The sequence below is a fragment of the Balaenoptera borealis genome, assembly GCF_965194805.1.
Source record: "Balaenoptera borealis genome assembly, chromosome: 16".
Classification (NCBI taxonomy): domain Eukaryota; kingdom Metazoa; phylum Chordata; class Mammalia; order Artiodactyla; family Balaenopteridae; genus Balaenoptera; species Balaenoptera borealis.
This window is the reverse complement of record NC_138872.1, coordinates 82,526,597-82,546,062: the sequence shown is the minus strand read 5'-3', so window position 1 is coordinate 82,546,062 and position 19,466 is coordinate 82,526,597. Positions and strand designations below refer to the sequence as shown.

The 19,466-nt window shown below is 42.7% G+C and overlaps 1 protein-coding gene across 18 annotated transcripts in view; it reads left to right on the top strand.

Annotated features, from left to right (window-relative positions):
* The first annotated feature begins 109 nt into the window (after positions 1–109).
* The window catches only part of ZNF655 (zinc finger protein 655), a 50,338-nt gene continuing 30,981 nt past the window's right edge, over positions 110–19,466 (top strand). For 6 of the 18 annotated variants that reach the window (XR_014235922.1, XM_082361351.1, XM_082361350.1 and 3 more), the window contains exon 1: positions 5,641–5,778. Coding sequence is in view for 12 of the 18 variants with exons in the window: in XM_082361347.1 (XP_082217473.1) it covers positions 4,405–4,637; positions 5,616–5,778; positions 7,481–7,607; positions 13,577–13,681; positions 14,188–15,581 (2,022 nt within the window). In the remaining 6 variants the exon portion in view is untranslated. The other 12 variants (XM_082361357.1, XM_082361359.1, XM_082361360.1 and 9 more) reach the window with 12 other exon arrangements.

The following is a 19,466-nucleotide window of genomic DNA, read 5'->3' as shown; positions in this document are numbered from 1 at the left end:
GTGGGGGTGTCTGTGGGGGGGTGGGGGTGGGGTTGGTCCTCTCTAGGAAAGCGGGAGGTCTTTGGTTCTTGTTCCCCAATTCGTGGGTCGGGCTTTGGGGATGTCTTAGCTCCGCTTTTCCCATCCGGGAAAACGGGGGTTAAGTTTCCCTCGGTACCCTCCTGCTCAGATACTTATACAATTCTCCTACTTTTTCTTATTGATGGCAGTAATCGTAATAATTCTAGTTATTATCAAACAATAAGGTGATTGTGTGTCTGTGGCAGAGGAACTGAAACAAAAATGTAGACAGTAGAGCAAAGTGAAGTCAAGGATGGATGGTTTCAAAAACCAAAGTGGTTGCTTCTCCGGGGACCCTGATTGCGTATTGCCACTTGAACGGACCTGGGGAGGAATAATGTTGCCTGCCATAGCAGTAAACCGCGGCCTTCAAGCCAGCAATCACTGCAGCCGCCCCCAACTGTGTACCCTGACGGGATTCAGGATGGAGAAGAGCAGGGTACTGGCCCCAGACAGCTGAGGTGCATGTCAAAGGAATGATTTCAGTGAGCCCAGACTCTTGCATCTTCCCATATATAGAAAAGCTCTAAAATCATTAACTTGAAATTTCTGGTTTTCTTCAATTAAGAGTAATCTTTTGATGTTCTGGCTACGAGGTTTTTGCTGCAAAACTCCTACATATCCTGGCTTCTCCCTTACCTCTTCGGAGCAGCCCCTTAGAGCTGAGAGGCTGTCTTCCCGGCTTAAGTCCTCAATTTTATCTGCCAAATAAAACATAATTCTCAACTTTTAGGTTGTGCTTTTTTTTTTTTTCTTCAGTCGACAGTATTTTCAAATATTTGTTCGATAGGCAACAGATATTCTTTCCAATACTAGATAGTTACAAGATTCTGAGCTTGGCTAATGTTTCCAGGGAGTTTTGAGTGTGATAATAATGGAATTACTATAGTAATTCGAATTTGAGGCATTTTTGCTATCAAAATGTTATCACAGTAATTACAGCATTTGCTATAACTTCACTTTTTATAAAACAGTAACAGAGACCTTGAATGATCGTGACATGGCTCTTAAGTTCCAAGATGAATTTGAGGGCAACAATGGAAAGCCCAAAAGGAACAGCCACCTACTACAGAGGCTACCAACGACTAGGTGATGTTCTGAATGATGTTCCAAGCCCTGAGTAATGTTCCATTCCCAGCGAGGTTTGACCTTGCTGTGGTTGCCATTGTTTTCTCCTTCTACTTCCCTGTGACTCTTCAGTAATCCACTTGAGTAAGTTTTCGCTCCTCTATCACTGGCTGGCTCCCTGACCTATGGTCCTCCTTGAAGACATATTCCCAGAACTTCTGCCTCCAGATTCTTCCTCCTATTTCCTTCCAGTGTTGCAAGTCATCTCTAAGAGCCATTACATTGTTGTATGTTGTATTTTTCTTCTTTGTCTAAATCTGCCTTCTCCCCTATGCTCCCACCCCTGTTCGTACTTTAAAGCCCCTAAAGGATCCAGGAAGGTAGGTTGTTGAGTGCAGCCAGCTGGGTATGTTTTTGTATTTATGTATTGTGTGTCGAAGGGACTGTAGGAAGCCTTTGTAATAACTCCATTCTTTGCCTGCTGATATAATGGCACAAGGAACTGATGTGGCCTGGTGGCATTTTCAGTTTCCAGTTTGGTGGAACACTCAAGGTATCTCCTAGGAGAAATGTTCTTCCTGAGAATCAGGATCATACCCAACAGACTCTAGACTGGGGAGACAGGAAGCACAAATTCCACACATAGGTTGCTGGTTATGATGGTAATAGGGGCCACTCCTGTTTTGACCCCTTGGTTCCTGTATCCATGTAGTCTTTCTATTGGAGACACAATACCATATATATGTTATTGGTTCAATGCATATACTGTATCATTGAGGACAGCTGCCCAGCTTCACAAGGTGCTGTATCTTGTATCAGCAATTTAGCTGAGTCTTCAACGTGGCATTCCACAGTTCCATCGTGCTAGTTGTTTCTGGCTGATGAGTAAACACTGTGAATTCTGTGGTTACAAGCTCATTGTCACACCTCCTTGACTATGAAATGGGTTCCTTGGTTTAAGGTATATCCAGTGGATAAGGCATCCTATAAGCCCTCAGATGATGGTGTGGATGGAGGCAAAGCACTCAGGGAAGACAAACCCATATTCAGAGCATGTATCGATTCTGGTGTGATAGTTCCCTTCTTTTGTATCTATCCATGCCTAGTGCAATGGTGGGCATGTGGGAAAGAGTAGGGAAGTGTTCAATCCCTTGGGAATAGTGGCTCCTACATTTTCTTTAAAGCAATATAGTTTAAGTTAAAAATCATAAATTTTGTGAGTTCGTTGTTTCCACCTGCATCATCTGAATAACGGTTGAAAGAAAATTGTGCTCAAGAGCAAAACAGTAGCTACTGTTTCTTACCATCCTTTGTTAGGGATTGGTGCCTATTGGTGGGACATGGACTCTTAAATGGGTGCCTCCTGAGGACCTCTCGCTGGAGAAAACTGCCCGAGTCAGGCAAAACTTAGACACAAATGCACCACTGTCATAGTTTGTTCACCTCTGCTGTAGAAATGCAACACTCTGCTGAGAGGTACAACCTTTGGGGAAATGGCAACTCAGGAAAGAACCTCAAACTTATAGCTATCCTAGAATATTAGAAGAGCTTGAAATGGTGCCCAATTCTTGAGCTTGTTTTACAGAACAGCAGCTAAAGGAACAACTTGTTTAAAAAACCCTCTGCCTTCACTGAACAAGCTCGCTTAAATTATTTTTTTCAAGTTACATACCCTCCAAGCTTCATGTAGCCTAGATAATATACCAGGAGATTCCTCAACTACCCCTATAGATAACACCTCTGACATATGAGTGGCTATAGTAACAGGGACTAAAGCTGTTTTTCAGAAACTTGGAGTCAGCTCTTTTTCCAGTTCAAGCTGGCTAAGACTGGTTGGGACCACTGATCCTAAAACTCGGCCTGTGCAGGTGTCTGACGAATGAACTTTTGACATCAGAGGGCCAAAAACTCGAAGCTCAGATCATGCTAAGTGCCTGCATTTTTGAACATGCATTCCATTAAGAAGGCTGTAACTCAGATATGCCTTTGCAGAACACTGATTACCTCACCTTTCCCCGACCTCCTATCACCTTACCCCACACCTAAGACCAACGTGCTTCTTTATCCAATAAAAATCTCAAGCCCCTCACCTTCAGGGAGGTGGATCTGAGATTTGTTCTCCTATCTCCTCACTTGGCTTCCGTGTTAATAAACTCTCTGCTGCAAACCTCAGTCTCTCAGTGTTTGGCTTGCTGCCCATTGGGCAAACGAACCTGGTTCATAACAAGTTGTTAATGACAAGCAGGAAGTAATGTGTCATCTGTTGTCCCAGGGATTGCAACAGGAACAATGGACATCACCAGGAGGTATAGTTCTGTTCAACACACAAAAAACTTTCTAACTGGAGCTGTCCAACAAGCAATTGACCAAGCAGTGCTTTTTTTTTTTTTTTAAGCAGTGCATTTCCTATCCGTGATGCTGACTCCCTTGGGACAGAGATACTATAGCCTAGAGAGATTGTGTCTTAGTAGGAAGTTGCTGTAGATCCATGAGATACTCAAGGAGAGAAAGGGAAGGCATATCAGAATCTCCCAGAGGCTCATGTAGTTTGAAAAAGCATGGAGCATGTCACACTTGATTTTTCTTATATTTAACTGTAAACGTCAAATATCATTAAACGGTAATATCTGATTTGTGAGCTTAAACAAAGGAGTAGTAGCTAAAGTCCCTTCCAAATCACTGTTTTGATTCTTTAGTCGAGTTGCCAGTCCCTGGCGGACTTAGTCCCACCACAGGACATCACATTCTCTAAGGATGCAGGAGGTCCTAATGCCCTAGGGGCTTCTGTGCTAGCCCTGGGCCTGCCTGTCCACGTGCACCGTGCTTTACCCATCCCTCCTTCTGCAGAGTCCCGTCTTTCCACCAGGAACACAGCTCTTTTCCAGTCTCTCTTCCACTCCAACTTGCTCAATGCCCCCACCTTCCCCCAAGAACCGTATTATGTTTCGATCCTATGATTTTCTGAGGTTCTCATACAACCGAAGCGCCTTCAACCCTGGCTGTAATCAGCGTATTTTGTACCCCTGTGCTAGTTCCCGAATGGTTGACTCACGGAGGTCGGACCACTAGGTTGGACATTTTCGTCCTCCTCCCCGACACGCAGCCCCGCGCAAGAGCCACCACCCCGCGGGGAGTCTCGAAGGTTGGCTGGAGCCGGGGAAGGGAGAGCGGGGCCGCCTTCCCAAGTCCGGGGCTGTTGCGGTCACTACCGATGTACTGGCTACAGAACGGCCAGCAGGGGTCAGCAGAGAGGGTTAGACCGGCAGAAGGACGTGGATGCAAAAGCCTCGCAGACGAGCCTTAGCGACTGCCACTCGCTCACCCGGGGCCCTCATCCGGGGCCCTCATCCGGGGCCCGCCCTGCCCCCAGCCATCGGACTCCGCCTCCGGAAGTACCACAGAGAAGCGCCGGCCTCCGAGCGGCCTAGAGCGATCCCCGAAAGGCTGTGGTGGCCCCGCGAGCCAGGGTGTCCGCGACCGGACGGCTGCCTGGCCCGCCCCTCCGCTTGGTGAGTCTCCGGAAGGCGTTCTGGGGTCGCGGTGGGTCGGCCTCTTGTTTAGCCTCCCGGGGAGGAGGAGGAGTCTCCTGTCCCCGGCTGACTGCGGTTCTCGTCCCCAGGAGCGCGCGGGGCCGGGGTGCGAGGGCCCGTTTCTCTTCAGTCAGGGTTCGCCCCGACACCCCGCGGACGGAGGGCCCCGCCGTCAGGACCCGGTGACCGTGCCCTGCTGTGAGCTGGGTTTCTGGGGCCCGCTTCGCCCTTTTGGGACAGTGTCTTGACCTAGCAGGGAAGTGGGAGGAGGGCAGCGCCGGGCGAGGCCTTTTGAGGGCCGGGCGCGAGGGCCCTTTCTGAGGGTGTGGAAAGGGGACGGAGCGCTGCCGCGTCCTTGGGTGTGAAGGACAACCAGTCAGACGTGTTCCAGTCGCAGCCCTTCCCTGGCTTACTGTCAGGACTGTGGGAAAGGCCTGCCCACCTGGTCTGAGTTATCGAAGGGTCTGACCCCCCCTCAGAGTGGAATTTGGTTATCGGTCAAGGCCATTCAGTAATTCAGAGTGGGCTGACAGGGTGTTTACCAAAAAATTCTTCGGGGCCTGCTTTAAAAAAATAACGAGTAATCGGAGCTAGTATATTTCTCTGGGTGCATACCTGAGCCTTGAAAGAAGTTTGTAAATGTCAAGTATTTTCAATTTACACAGAAAATTTTAGGCTATTAAATTGTGTTTCCTTGATTAAAAAAAATTCCACAAATTCCTGATTAGTGGAGTTCAAATAAACCAGCATACTTGGACCATTTGACTTGGTTCTTAAATATCTGAAAGTGAATAATGTCCATTCTTCTTCCTGCTGTTTATTTTAGGTGGCTAATCATCATTAACTAGTTTCATTGTGTCTACGGCGTGCAAGATACTTTGCTAAGTCCTGAGGATGTAAGAGGACGGGCTGTTTTTTAACTTGTTACAATAATTTCTCCTAATCTCACCCCCACAGTGATGGTCATTGTTCTCCAGAACAGGGATGGAGGAAATATCGGCCCAGGAAGCAGCAGGATCTCCAAGGGTCCAGTTTCAGCCTTTGGAGACCCACTCTGAGGGTCTGTCCCCAGAGCCTCAGTTCGTGCAGGACACCGACATGGAACAGGGACTCACTGGGGGTAAGGCGGAGACAGCACTTCCATCCAGGAGGATGGGCGTGCAGAGGGGCTCCTGGGCCTGGCGTGAGAGAGGCCAGGGATTTCAGTGAGAGAGTGGTCCCTAGAGGGAGGTCTTGAAGGGCGGCACAGACGTGACTCGGTTAGGTCCTGGTCTGGGTCCCTCTGTTGAGGTCAGCCTGTCCTTCTTTAATAGGCCGAGTGGTCTTCGCTCCCTCTGCCCTGGCTGTTTTCCCTTCGTGCAACTTTCACTTCATCCCAGTTACCACATTCAGAATAATTTCTAAGAAATGCTGCTTTTGCCGCACCTCACCGCCCTTTGCCTTGCTTTCACTTCCTCTTAGATTTAGGGCCTGTCCCTCCCCCCTGTTCCCTTAACTTAGTTTCTTCCCTCCTTGATCTTTTATGCTTTGCCAGCTGCCATTCTGTTGCAACTGCGGCGTTCGTGACTAATCTAATTTTGATTAAGAAAACAACCATCTAATTCCTTGGTTGAGCCCCATGTATACATATCACACATTGACCATACAATAACAACGTATACATATCACATGTTGACCACAGAATAACATTTGCATGTATTATATAGAGAGGTTGATCTGTCTTGTACGGCCTTTGTCGTGTATGAAGTTTGTATGAGATTACCGGTGGCCGCCTGCAGTGCCTGAAGTAACCTGTGTGTCGGGGGCACCAGCCGAGTGCCGCGGTGCGTAGAGTGCTGTGGAGCGTCGTGAGAGTGTGGAAAGGATTATGAGGAAACAGATGGCCGTGCCTTATCCCCGAGGGCCTTACACGCTGGTTGCAGAGACAGTGCCCGGTCTCAAAAGAAAGGCTTAATGAAGTGTGCAGAACAGTGTCTGGGAGAGCGTCAGAAGTCTACTAAATAACTATGGCTCTGGATGAGTCACTGCAAATCTTTATGCTTTGCTTTGCCCGTTTGCAAAACGGGTAACAGTGCTTACCCTTCTGTTAGAGGTATGTCATGTCGTGGGGATAATGTACAATAGGAGATTTCATAATAAAATCCTGTGTCACGGGTCCAAGCATGTGTAAGGAGGGCATGCAGGTGCTGAGAAGGTGCAGAACATGGTCAATACCCGATAAACGTTCGTTGGTTTTGCCGTAATGTTGATGTGAGGAAGGGTCCCACTGACTCTCTCTTTCGTAAGGGAGCCCTGGGGAAGGGCTGCTCTCACTCTTGGCTCCTTTCTCGTCCCTCAGCTCCACCTGTCCCCCAGGTGCCTGCTCTTCCCCACGAGGGAAGCCCAGGAGACCAGGCAGCTGCGCTCCTGACAGCCAGGTACCAGGTGAGCTGAGGAACCCTCTGCTTTTCCTCAGGGACTATTGCTGCTGATTGAGTGCGGTCCTTTCCTCATCCCATCCATACACCTTGCCTGAATTTTTTTTTTTTTTTAATAGCAGACCCCAGGTTGGGTGCTGATCATCTTCAGAGACCTGGACTTCACAGAAACCACCTTTCCATCTCCCCAATACCACCAGCAAACACTTCCTTTATCCTTGGTGCTGTCATGGGCGCTTATTAGATGTTAAAGGGTTGTGGAACCTATTCCCTAGATTCTGCTCTGTTCTCCCTCCTTTCCAACATAAATGCACCCTGCAGACCCTCTGTGTCATCTCCTTCATTCTCTGGCCATGATGCTGTGGTGGCCTCCTTCCCCAGAGCAGCCAGGCTGTGTTATTTCAGGAGTTTGTGACATTCGAGGATGTGGCTGTGCACCTTACTCGAGAGGAATGGGGATGCCTGGACCCTGTTCAGAGGGCTCTCTACAGAGAAGTGATGTTAGAGAATTATGGGAACCTGGTCTCACTGGGTAAGGATTGCCTTTCTTATTATTCAGTTTACTGCTTAGGATTTCTTTACTTCCTTGTTTTTGAGTAGGCGTGAGGTCTCTGAGCGTGGCTCAAATCCCCGGTCGTAGAACCTCCGATTCCTCCTCCTTTCAGGTCGTCTCCTCTGGGAGTGGGTTTCCTTTGGGGGTTTCAAGAGGAGACATTCTACTCCTTAACCTCAGTTAATGTTTCTTGCTTTTGTGGGGCATCTGTTCCCTGTTAGAAAAGGGAAACTTGCTGGTGCTTTGCAAGTTCTCACTTTCCCTGTCTTTTCCTTTTTTATGAGAGAGACTCTAGGGCCTCCCAACCCACAGCCAGACACTTTCCTTCCTGGTAATTCAGTGCCCCTGTATCTGAGAGTTTCCCATTTTTCTCAGAAGAAGAAATGCCTTTTTTTTTTTTTTTTTTAAGATAGGCTAAAGTCTTTGTTGAATAATCCCTCACCTCTTAAGATCCCTAAATTCATCTGCAAGTAGGCAGAATTTGAGAGACTTGATTTCAAGGCATGACTCACTGCGAGTACATTTCAGTGAGTCACCTAGAAGGTAATCCTGCGTAACCTCGCCCGAGCCGCAGAAGTCTCAGACTTAGACCGAGTCTCTCCTTTGCCGTCTGGATGGTGCAGTTGGCAGCTGAGATTAGGCGACCTGTGGCGCTGTAGGGAAGGAGCGGCGGGAGTTGTCGGCCTCCCCCTCGGTGTGAGCATTGCTCCTCTTTCTTTTTTTGCCTGTCTCTGCTGCTCTTTTATTTGTTATGTATGTGTGTACTTAATCACGCTTTTTCTTTTCTCTTTCTCTCTCTCTCTTTTTTTTTTTCTCTAACTCTTTTCTGCTTTGCCTGTGCTGGTGGCACCCAGGGTGTGGTCTTGTCTCCTTGATTACACTCAGGATTAAAGAGGTCTTCTTATCTGTGGGGAGGCAGCCTGCCCACTGGGAAGGTTTGTAGTGTGTTTTCCATTCCTGGCTCTTTGATCTTCGTAGGCATACTTCTCCGCCTTCCCACCACCCGGATTCATAGTGTGAATTCCTGCCCGGCCCTGAGTCATACCCAGGCAAGTGCTTTCTCTGGAGAAACTCTTGCAGTCCTTTCAGCAGGAATCTCCAAGAGGTGGCCCAGGTATCGGCTTCCCATCGATAGTGCTCGCCCCCGCTCGGAAACTCCTTTTCCACGATTATGAGATATTGCACTTGATTGATGGAGTAGATGCTTCTCAGGATGCCACCACCATGTAAAATTGCAGCTCCTCAGATGACCTTTGATAAATTTCAAAGGGCCAAGGAAGCCCTCCGTTGCAACCAGAATTTTGAACCCTGAATTCTGAGTTCAATCAGAAGCCATGGTTGGTGGTCATCGACTTGTGTTCTCAGAAACCACAAAGTTCGACTCCAGCTCTTCGGTTATGATCTTTTCATGTTATTTTAGACTGTGGAACATACACTGTGTGCCCCTCCTTTTCTGTAGTGAACATGACCTGCCCCTTCTGTTGCCTAAATCTCCTGAGACCCCTGGGCCTTTCTAATGTTCTAGTCTTTTGCTTCCTTTAAATCCCTGTGGCCCCCTCCAGGGTCCTGCCTTCGTCCCGTTTATTCTTTGTGGGGCTGTACAGATTGATGCGTTTATATGACCTTTCCTGATCAAGTGTTCCTTAGCTTTTCCTCGATGGAGCGGAAAGGCTGTCTTTCCTTCAGGCTGTCAAATTGAATGTATATTCAACAACTTGTAAATTGTAAAGTGATATGTAATTGTAAACTACTGTTAATATCTAATAATTACATACTTTCCAACAGTTAACCTGTCTACTTTTTGGAGTAAAGAAACTTCTTAGTAGTTCAATCAGCCTAACAGCACAGCATACTATTAGACTGAATTTTATCCCATTTCCTCTGTCATCTCTGCACATACACAGGACACATATGCACACTCACACGTGCTGGGCACAATTATGTAAAAGAAGCCCTCCTACTCAACTTGTTTTTGTGACCAAATCAGCAGCCTCTCCTCAGTAATTATTTTTTACAATCTTTAGGAAGTAATTTTCATATTTGGGGGTTCAGCAAACTCCACCTGAAATTTAAGTTTATATACTTAGTTAACTTAGCTTAATGTTTGGTGTTGTAAAATAAGGACTTTATAATTCAGTCTCTCATTTAGCAGCCCTGTTTTCCAGTTCATATCTTTTTCCCATGATAGTAGCTCTGAGTTGTATTTGTCACAGATATCAGAACTTTGGTCTTTTGGTTAAGTGCTTCCACTACACAGTAATAAATATACAGAGTATGAACAGAGTAAAAGAATTAAAAAGTAGGTAAAAATTTTCATTACCAAATCTAAAAAGAAGCATATACTATTGCCAGTGAGTGAATTACTGGCTTGGGGGTCATACCCAAAGGGAAGTTATCTGTGACTTAGTGCTGGAGAATAATAAGAATGGGAAAAAAGCTTGGATTACACTTCACATGGGGCAGTGTGGCAGGTGCCCTGTTAGGTGACAGCATTAGAAAGCTGCTTCCCAGAACTCTACTGGATGGTGAGTGAGCTGATAAATCAGGAATGTTTGGCACATACCCCTTGCTTTTTGAAGTTGATGTCGTGAGGGCAAAAATGATTTTGTATAGAATGTCTTTCACTACCACAGTTCACTACTGAGCAACCAGTATGTTACTAAGTACTTAACATATATCTCATTTAATCCTTACCATAACCCTGTGAGCAGGTATTATTCTGTTTTATACCCGAGGCTAAGAGGAGTTAAGTGATCCATCCAGGGTCAAAGCTAGGCTGTGGACTCAGATCTGACTCTGAAGCCCATGCTTTTTCACTGTTTTGTGCCTTAGGACAGTTAGTCCAGCCACGTATAGTGTTTTTTTATATTTTTATGGCTCTGTACTATGATGGTAATTTAAAATGGCCACAATAAGTTGGACAGACAGGCAGGAGGTTGTACAGTTTGGGAGCAGAAAGGGCATACATTCAAGAAAAAGTAAAATTGTTAAAGGATACATTCCATTATAATAGGTATCTACACAGGAACAATATTGCTAAGGAGAGATTTTATTTGTGTGTTTATTAAGGACCAGGAAAAAAAGCATGAAGCTTTCAGATGGCTAAAATCTTAGCACAGCACTGGTATAGGCAACAAACAATGAGGTGAATTTTAAATGTTATTTTTAAAGATCAGATTAAGTTAAAAATAAATCTAATTAGAAAACTGTCAAGGTTTCAATTTTAAAAATCAAAATGTTTTAATAAAAAATTAATTTTAGATAGGAAAAATTTCAAATTTCGATAGGAAAAATGCATATTTTGAAAGCATAGATTTTTGACTTAAATCTAGGAAAAAGGCATTCAGGCCAGTGGTGAGAAAACCTGCTTTAATGCTTTCTGTGACCCTTAGTATAGATAGGAAAGAATATTAACTGTGGGTTCCATTTACCATCTGTGACTGAGCAGATTATTTAAACCGATTATAATGACGTTTTCATCTATAAAACAAAATATAATGTCTGCTTCCTGGGTTGTGTCAAGGCTTAAATCAGGTTATGTGCGTAAGCACCTGGCTTGTGCTGGTTACTTACATGTTCTTTCTGAAGGGGCAGCAAGTGGTGGGAGCTATGGACCAGATTTCTTAATACAGACAAAGATTTCAGGAGAGTGTTCAAATTGTTTGTTTATAATGGAGTTTTCTCAGATTGACTGTTGCTCAGGCTGTGCCTATTACGAAGAGATTTTCATTCCTTTGACACTAAATGTTCTCTCAGGTCCCTTTTAATTAAACGTCATGATTCTAAATCTGTTGGATCCTGGCTCTCCGTGTATTGTTCTAATTACTGTTTCTCTGTTCTTTTTATTATTTTCACCTTTTGCTCCATTGTCACTATGTTGGTCTTCTGTTCTCTTTCTGTACATATTTAGAGGAAGGGATGGATTTCATTCACAGTCATTATTTTTTACTAGTAGATTATTTAAAAGCCGGTTTCTGAAATAAGACTGTCTGTTTGAGCCCCAGCTTCACCAGTTATCATGACCTTGGGCAATGTTCTTAACCTCTCTGAATCTTAGTTTTCCCATTTGTAAAATTGGTACAGTAATAATTCCTATCTCCTGAAGGTATGGTGAGTATTAAGTGAGTGAAAGCTTATAAAGCTCTCGGTGTGGTACTTTGCACCTACCAAATGCTTAGTGAATCTTAGCTTAATGTTTTGATAATACAAGTGACTTTAAGTCTGTATCTTAAATCCCGTTCTCTCTTCTAAACTGCAGTCTTGTATCTCTTAACTGCCTGCTAGACATTCTCTCTATACCTTCCTATGTTACCTTAAACATGTGTCTAAAATCAAACCCCTAATCCAACAAGAAGATGATCTTTTTTGTTGTGTGTAAGTGATTTAAGTGTAGATATAGAGTAAATAACCAAAATTCAACTATCAAATACTTAGAAACACCTTAATAAATATCTGTCAAAAGTTGCAAATTATGTTATCAGAATTCTGAGCAGAGTAGTTGCTGTGTCATGCCATACTAACTTTTTTTAAACTTGCAAAACTATTTCATTTGACATGGAGGACCTTAACTAAAATGTGTCCAAAAAGAGAATTGGCTCTATTTATGCCCAACAGGAATTCAGAAACACAGTAAATGCCTTTTTTATATCTGTTCTGATCTCCCTGCTCTTAAGCTGTCACGTGGAATCCCATAGGACAACTATTGGTTTATCATACTTTTCAGGCCCAGAGCCCTTTTTAAAACATTGATTATCTGTTGACACTTGGGCAAAAAATTGGCACTCAATGAGTAGCTCTTAAATAAATGAATGAAAAGAAGTGCAAGATACAAGGTACATGGTCCCTGCTATCAAAGAGTTTATAAATCAGGTAGGGGTGATAATACCTGAAAACAGTTTTAAAAAATCTGTAAACTTCATTATATAGAGACATGGCAGGATAAGAGGAACACATAATACATTTTGTAGACATTCAGTAAGTGGAGAGAAAGGCTTTTGGAGATGAGGGCCTTGAGCTAGACCTTGTATGTGTGCTACTAGAAGCTTTATGGGCTGAATATGTGTAAAAACTGCCCCTTTGATACTGTAATAGTTCTGCCCCGCCTCAGAAGCAGACTGCCTCTTGCTTTTGCTTTAAAAGAGATGAGATCCTAGCAGTCCATTATGCAAGCCAGAGAAAGACCATTTTGTGTGAAAATGCACTTTTATTGCATCTTCCTCACTGTATCATATTACAGTAAGTTGTTTGTATCTGTCTCTGCAGTTAGAGTGTAAGGTCCTTGAGGGGATGGACCTTATCTGCTTGGGCTCTTTATCTCCTACATACTTTGCATATAGGAGGCACCCCATAAATGTTTGTTGAATAAACAAGAGTATAAGCTCCTAAGGGGTAAGGATGTGTCATATTATTATTTGTTTCCTCATGTGCCCTGAAATGAATTGTTTCTTGAGATTGGTCCTTGGAATATTTTTTCAGCCTTCACTGATTCTGTTGCTACAGTTTAGCTCACCACACAACAGGTGCTTGAGAATTCACCTTTCTCCAGTCCAGCAGAGTTATATTTTGATGACCTCCATTTTGACCAGGTCTAATACTTGTAGGCCAGGTCTAATACAAAGAGTAATCTGTAGGCATCTGTAGGCAACAGATGAGGAGTGATAATGATAATTTCTGTGAAGACAGGTACACACTCATGCCAAATTCCCTGAGTATGTCTAAGTGAATACTTATGCTCCCAAAAGTCATCAACTTGCCCCTTAGCACACCTCTTTCTAGAGCACAAATATGAACTCCCTGTAGAAGGTCTTTGGCCTTCTCACTCTCCAGGCCTTCCTAATGTCTTCTAAGAATTTACTTTCTCTCTCCATTAGCCATTAATTAAGAGAAAAAGTGGCTGGTGTAGTATGTGGGGATAAATTGCCACATCCCATTTCCTTCTCTGTGAGCAGGATTTCCAATTTCCAAGCCTGATGGGATCTCCCAGCTGGAACAAGATCTACAGGTCTTTGATCTGGAAACTAAGAATAGAGAAGTCTTAAGAGATGACTGCTCAGGTGAGTAAGGCAGAATCAATCAGATGAATTAGTAGGGAAATAAAGTCTAGTTGTTGAGCCAAGCTGTAGCTGCTTTGGCAGTCAATGAAGAGCTCTGTCTGTATCCCAGAATGGAGAGCTCTTTCCTTCTCCCTTCAGTTTTGATGAACTCTTATTTCGTCCCTTATCCGTAAGTTGTACTAGGTCCCTATTCAAGTTGCTTATCTATAATTCTGTTGAACTAGTTCCCTGTTAACCTCCATTGAAACACCTTAATTGGTTATCTTCTTACTCTGCTGAACCTGCCCTCTATTTCTACCACACCTTGGACCACTTGGATCCTATCTCACTGCTCCTATTCATGCCCTTCCATCTGCTGTTGAGATTTTGTTCCTGTGTTTCAGAGTAAATAAACTTCTCTTACCCTGGTAGATTGTAGATTATTTAGTTTTCTCCTCTCTAAGTTTTGTTTTTCTAAGCACAGGGTACAGATTACATTTGCATTTTCTATTTATATATTGAATCAGATGGAGAGACCAGAGAAGAAAACAAGCTGTTGATTCCTAAGCAGAAAATTCCAGAAGAAGTACATTCATACAAAGTGAGAGTAGGAAGACTCAAAAAGGATATTGCCCAAGTTCCTGAGACTAGAGAAGTGTATAAGACTGAGGACAGATTAGAAAGGCTTCAGGAAATCTTAAGGAAATTTCTCTTCCTGGAGAGAGAGTTCAGGCAAATAACAATCAGTAAGAAAACCTTCACCAGTGAGAAGAACAGTGAATGTAATGAACCTGAAAAAAGCTTCAGTCTGGACTCAACTCTTGATGCAGATCAGAGAGTTCTTAGAATACAGAATGTTGATGACATTGATAAGTATGACATGAGCCTCAACCAGAATTCAGCTGGTAAACATGAACAAATAAATCTAACACAGGATTTTCAGAGTAATGAATATAAGGAAAGTTTAATGGAACTCTCCCACCTTAATAAATGTGAGAGCATTCCTGCCACTGAGAAATCCTATAAATGTGATGCATGTGAGAAAATCTTCCATCAGAGCTCAGCCCTTTCTAGACATCAGAGAATTCATACTAGAGAGAAACCCTACAAATGTAAAGAATGTGAAAAATCTTTCAGTCAGAGTTCAAGTCTTAGTCGACATAAAAGAATACACACTAGAGAGAAACCCTATAAATGTGAAGCATCTGATAAATCCTGTGAGGCGTCTGACAAATCCTGTAGTCAGAGCTCAGACGTAATTCAGCATAAGAAGATTCACACTAGAGCAAAATCTTATAAATGTAGCACTTGTGAAAGAGTCTTCAGTCGTAGTGTACACCTCACTCAACATCAGAGAGTTCACAGAGAGATGCCTTGTAAGTGTACTGTGTGTGGCAGTGACTTCTGTCATACCTCACACTTAGCTGAACATCAGAAGGTCCATTGTGAAGAGAAGTCCTATGAATACAACGAATGTGGGTTGACCTTTATTAAGCATCAAGGAGTTCGTCTCAGAGAAAAGCCCTATACATGTAATGAATGTGGAAAAGACTTCAGATTGAATTCCCATCTTATTCAGCATCAAAGAATTCACACAGGAGAGAAACCACATGAATGTAATGAATGTGGAAAAGCTTTCAGTCAAACCTCATGCCTTATTCAGCATCACAAAATTCATAGGAAAGAGAAATCCTATGAGTGTAATGATTATCAGGATAATTTCAACCATAGCTCAGATCTTGTCCTGCAACAGGAAGTCCTCACCAGAGAAAAAGGCTTTGATTGTGATGCATGGGAAAAGAACCTCAGTCAGAGAGCACACCTTGTCCACCATCAAGGAATTCATACCAAAGAGAAACCTTACGAATGTGATGAACGTGGGGAGACATTTAGTCAAGTTCAGGCCTCATTCAGCATCTGAGAGTTCACACCAGGGAGAAATCGTGTGTGTCCTGAATGTGGTAAAGGATTCGGTCCCAGCTCAACCTTTATTCATCATTGGGGAATTCACACCAGAGAGAAACCTTCTGAATGTGACGAACATTGGAAAGCTATTAGTCCGTGTTAAACTCTTTTGACACCTGCAAACCCATACCAATGAGAAAACCTACAAATACATTGAAGGTGGTAGATGCTTCATGCTATTTTCATACCTTAGTCACCATTGGAGAATTCATACTGGAATAAAATTCTATAAATGTGATGCATGTGAGAATATCTTCCATCAGAGCTCAGCCCTTTCTAGACATCAGAGAATTCATACTAGAGAGAAACTCTACAGATACAAAGAATGTGAAAAATCAGAGTTCAAGTCTTAGTCGACATAAAAGAATACACACTAGAGAGAAACCCTATAAACGTGAAAAAGCCTTCAGTCAAAGAAACTACTTTGTGAGCATCAAATTCATTTCATGCTGAATACCTATGAATGTAATAAATGTGTATGTGTGGAGGGTTCAGCCATATTCCAACCCTCATTCAGCAAAGAATCCATACCCAAGAGAAGTCATTTGGGTATATAGTAAATGACAAGTCTAGGAGTTCAAGTCTTTTTTCATCATCAGAATATCCACACCAGACCAGAATTTGATATAATGCAAGTGGAAGCATTTAGCACCATATTTCAGGCTTTATTCAACATCAAAATATTGAAGGGAGAATTATTATTTGCATATGAAATCGTTAATATATAGTCCCAGTCTTTTTCATTGCAGGAGAATCTAGTCAGAGGGGTGACTTGATGAATGCAGTTCTGTTTTCTCGTGGCATTCTTTTATTTAATGGGTGTTATAAGTAGGTATGTATGCTTTATTTATGGAACTCATTTAAGCTATTTTTATTTTAATGTGGCCTATAAACATTTTTATTTTTCCTGAAATTCGTTCTTATTGTTCACAGCTTCCCTAAGATACATTGATACACCAATGTTAAAACATGTCAACTTCTGGAAAGTTTCTCATTTAGCTTTTTCTGCTGTTCTCAGCTGAAGTTCTCTCCAAAACAGACTCAGGCCTGCTGTTTTCTGAGGACCCTATTTCTTTCCAGCCGTAACATTTGGATTCCTATTGATTTCTCCATTCTCTTAAGCACCTTCAATGATGGTTTCCTAGTTTTAAGCTTTACACCAGCAGGTATGCCACCCCTACTTGCTTTTTTGGTGTTTTCTGTCCTAATGCAAAGTATCTTTCTTTAAAAGAAATGGATTTACACACCCTGTCCATCCATGAGTATGAAGGATTCTGTTTCCCCTGAGTTTGTGGCAGGCAGCATTTTCAAGTGACACCCAGGTTCTTAGCTGTGTTAGCATTCACAGCCTTCTAAAAGAGATGAAAAAGACCTTAGGAAGCCAACAAGACTGGTGGTAGCCTAGCTATATTCAGCACCTATTCTGCATGTCTAAGTTCAGAATTATTTTATATATGTCCATTGAAGGCCAGCAGAATGCTCAAGTCTGCTTTTGATAGGGCAAAACGTAAAGCACATATACTAAGAAATCAGAGATCTTCGTAAGGGAATAATGCTGCCTTCCATCAAAGGTATTGTTGTTCTTGTGTAATACCTTTAGAGAGAGTATTTCAAGAATGGCAGATATGCCTGTAAAATTTAACCATTACAGTTTTTCATTACCTGTTTGGAATTGTTTACACATCATATTTTTTGTATTTTACTAGAGTCTACAGGCCATATAAAATAACATTTTTTTTTTTTTTTTGATTGATGAAACTGAGCACAGACGTTGGCTCCAGAGTTCAGGGTCACTGTCATAACACCTAGCAAGAGTTCATGATTCTTTAGATGATATCAAAGCATTTTATTGTATTTTTCCATCTTAAGCATCAAAATATTTTGTGAATAAGACAAGTGTTATTTAAAATTCTAGTTGTTGTTCCAGCGATTGAGGCTTTCATAATTCATATGTTAAAATATTCACTAGGGATCCTCAACAAATATATAAAAATTCATTGCTTACTCTGTAAGCCTCTTATGGCTAATAACCTCTAGGGTAGTTCTACCACAGTATTTTACCTCTTAGCCATCAGCAAGCATAGGATCTCATCAGGGCACGGTAGGGACCTAAATGAATTGATCTAAATGCAAAGCATATGAAAAATGCATGTTTTCATTTTCCTGTCTATGAACATGTATACCCTATGGATAGAGACCACGGGTAGTCACCTCCGGTGATTATGAAACAGAAGATTAAGTAATCTCTAAATAGCAGAAAATGTAAAAATCACATGTATGCATTTGGTTTAGGAATGTGCTTTTGTACTTCCACTTGAATAAAGGTGTGTTTGGTACTCTGAGAATCTGTTTTAAATAAAATCTGAAGTCCTCAGCCAGAAGCATTTGGGAATCTTAGAATCACCTTCCTGGCTGCAACTCAGTTCCTTCTAGAAACCTGCTTCACAGCAGGGATAAATCACTCTCCTTCGTACAGGTGCAAAGCTTGCTCTTCCACAGACCTCTGGAATAAAGTCTGAATGTTTACAGTTTAAAGGGTTATTCGGTTGGGATGCTCTTGGCACATAAAGTAAGGGTAAGTAGTTTGAGGTTTCAGTAGAGCTAGGCAGAATGTATTTTTTAAATAAATAAAAACATTTTAAAAAATGAGAAACCAAAATAATCCTTGAGGGCAAGTAACTTGTCTCTTTAAGCTTGCTAATACTTAATTGGTCCAGTATAGTCTGTGTTCTTAGTCTTTTTAGCCTTGAAGATGGGGGAGGGAAGAGAAGAAATCTAATAGTTGGGACACCTAATTTTATCTATCTGTCCACCTACCTACGTACACATGTATGTATATATGCACATACTCAAACAGTCCTCACAACAACTCTGCAAGGGAACCAGCTCCGTTTTATAGAGGAACTGAGGTGTAGAGAGGTTGAAAAACCTGTAGGGTCACACAGTAAGCTCAAAGTCAGGGCTGTTTCACTCCGAAGCTTTCCATCATCATGATGTTGGTATCGGACACATCCCAGAACCTAGAGAAGAGACGTTTTCTTTGATAGTTTTTGTTCCCTGTTACATACCCAGTGATTCACCATTAGTTTGCAGCTGATCCTAAATGCTCCCAGAGCTCTCTGGGAAGCTGGGAGAAAATATCCCAGTGTCTTTTGGGAGCTAGTTAGAACCCCCCCGCCGCACCCTTTGAAACAGGCTTGACAATTTTGACAACGACAGGCTACAGGTCAAATCTCCCGAATTCCCACCTTCTGCCAAGACACCCCCACTGCCATCACTAGATTTATATTTCCATTTCTCAGTGACCCAAATGCATTCTTAATTTTTCTGACAACTAGGACTTACTAATGGATACATATCCTTACCAAGGTTTACTGTCACCTCTGTTTATATTATAGTGGTGGAGCACAGGGGGTAATGGGAAAATCAAGTTTGATTCCTAGGTTTTTGGCTTGAGCAAGAGTGGGTAGAGGTAGACTAGAGATGGAGAGTGCTGAGAGTGGAGCAGGGAGAGTATTTCGGGCAAAAGAGCATGTCAGAAGGCCTGCAGAGGAAAGAGTATGGCATTTTCAAGGCAGTAATAAATGAGCTCTTTGGAGAATGCCTCACCTTAGGAAATAGTACATGGGTAACTGAGGATTTGAGAACGAAGTTCAAAGGAAGCCCGTAGGGTGTTATCTCAGAAGCAATGGAATTTCTCACGTCCAAATAGGTAACCTCGTATGTCCTTTCATTCATTCAGTAATACAGTTGGCAGGCAATATGATATTTAGTGGTAGCCGGTGGATACAGTTAACCTAATCAGATGCATTAAACAATCCACTGAGTAAAGAAGACAGAT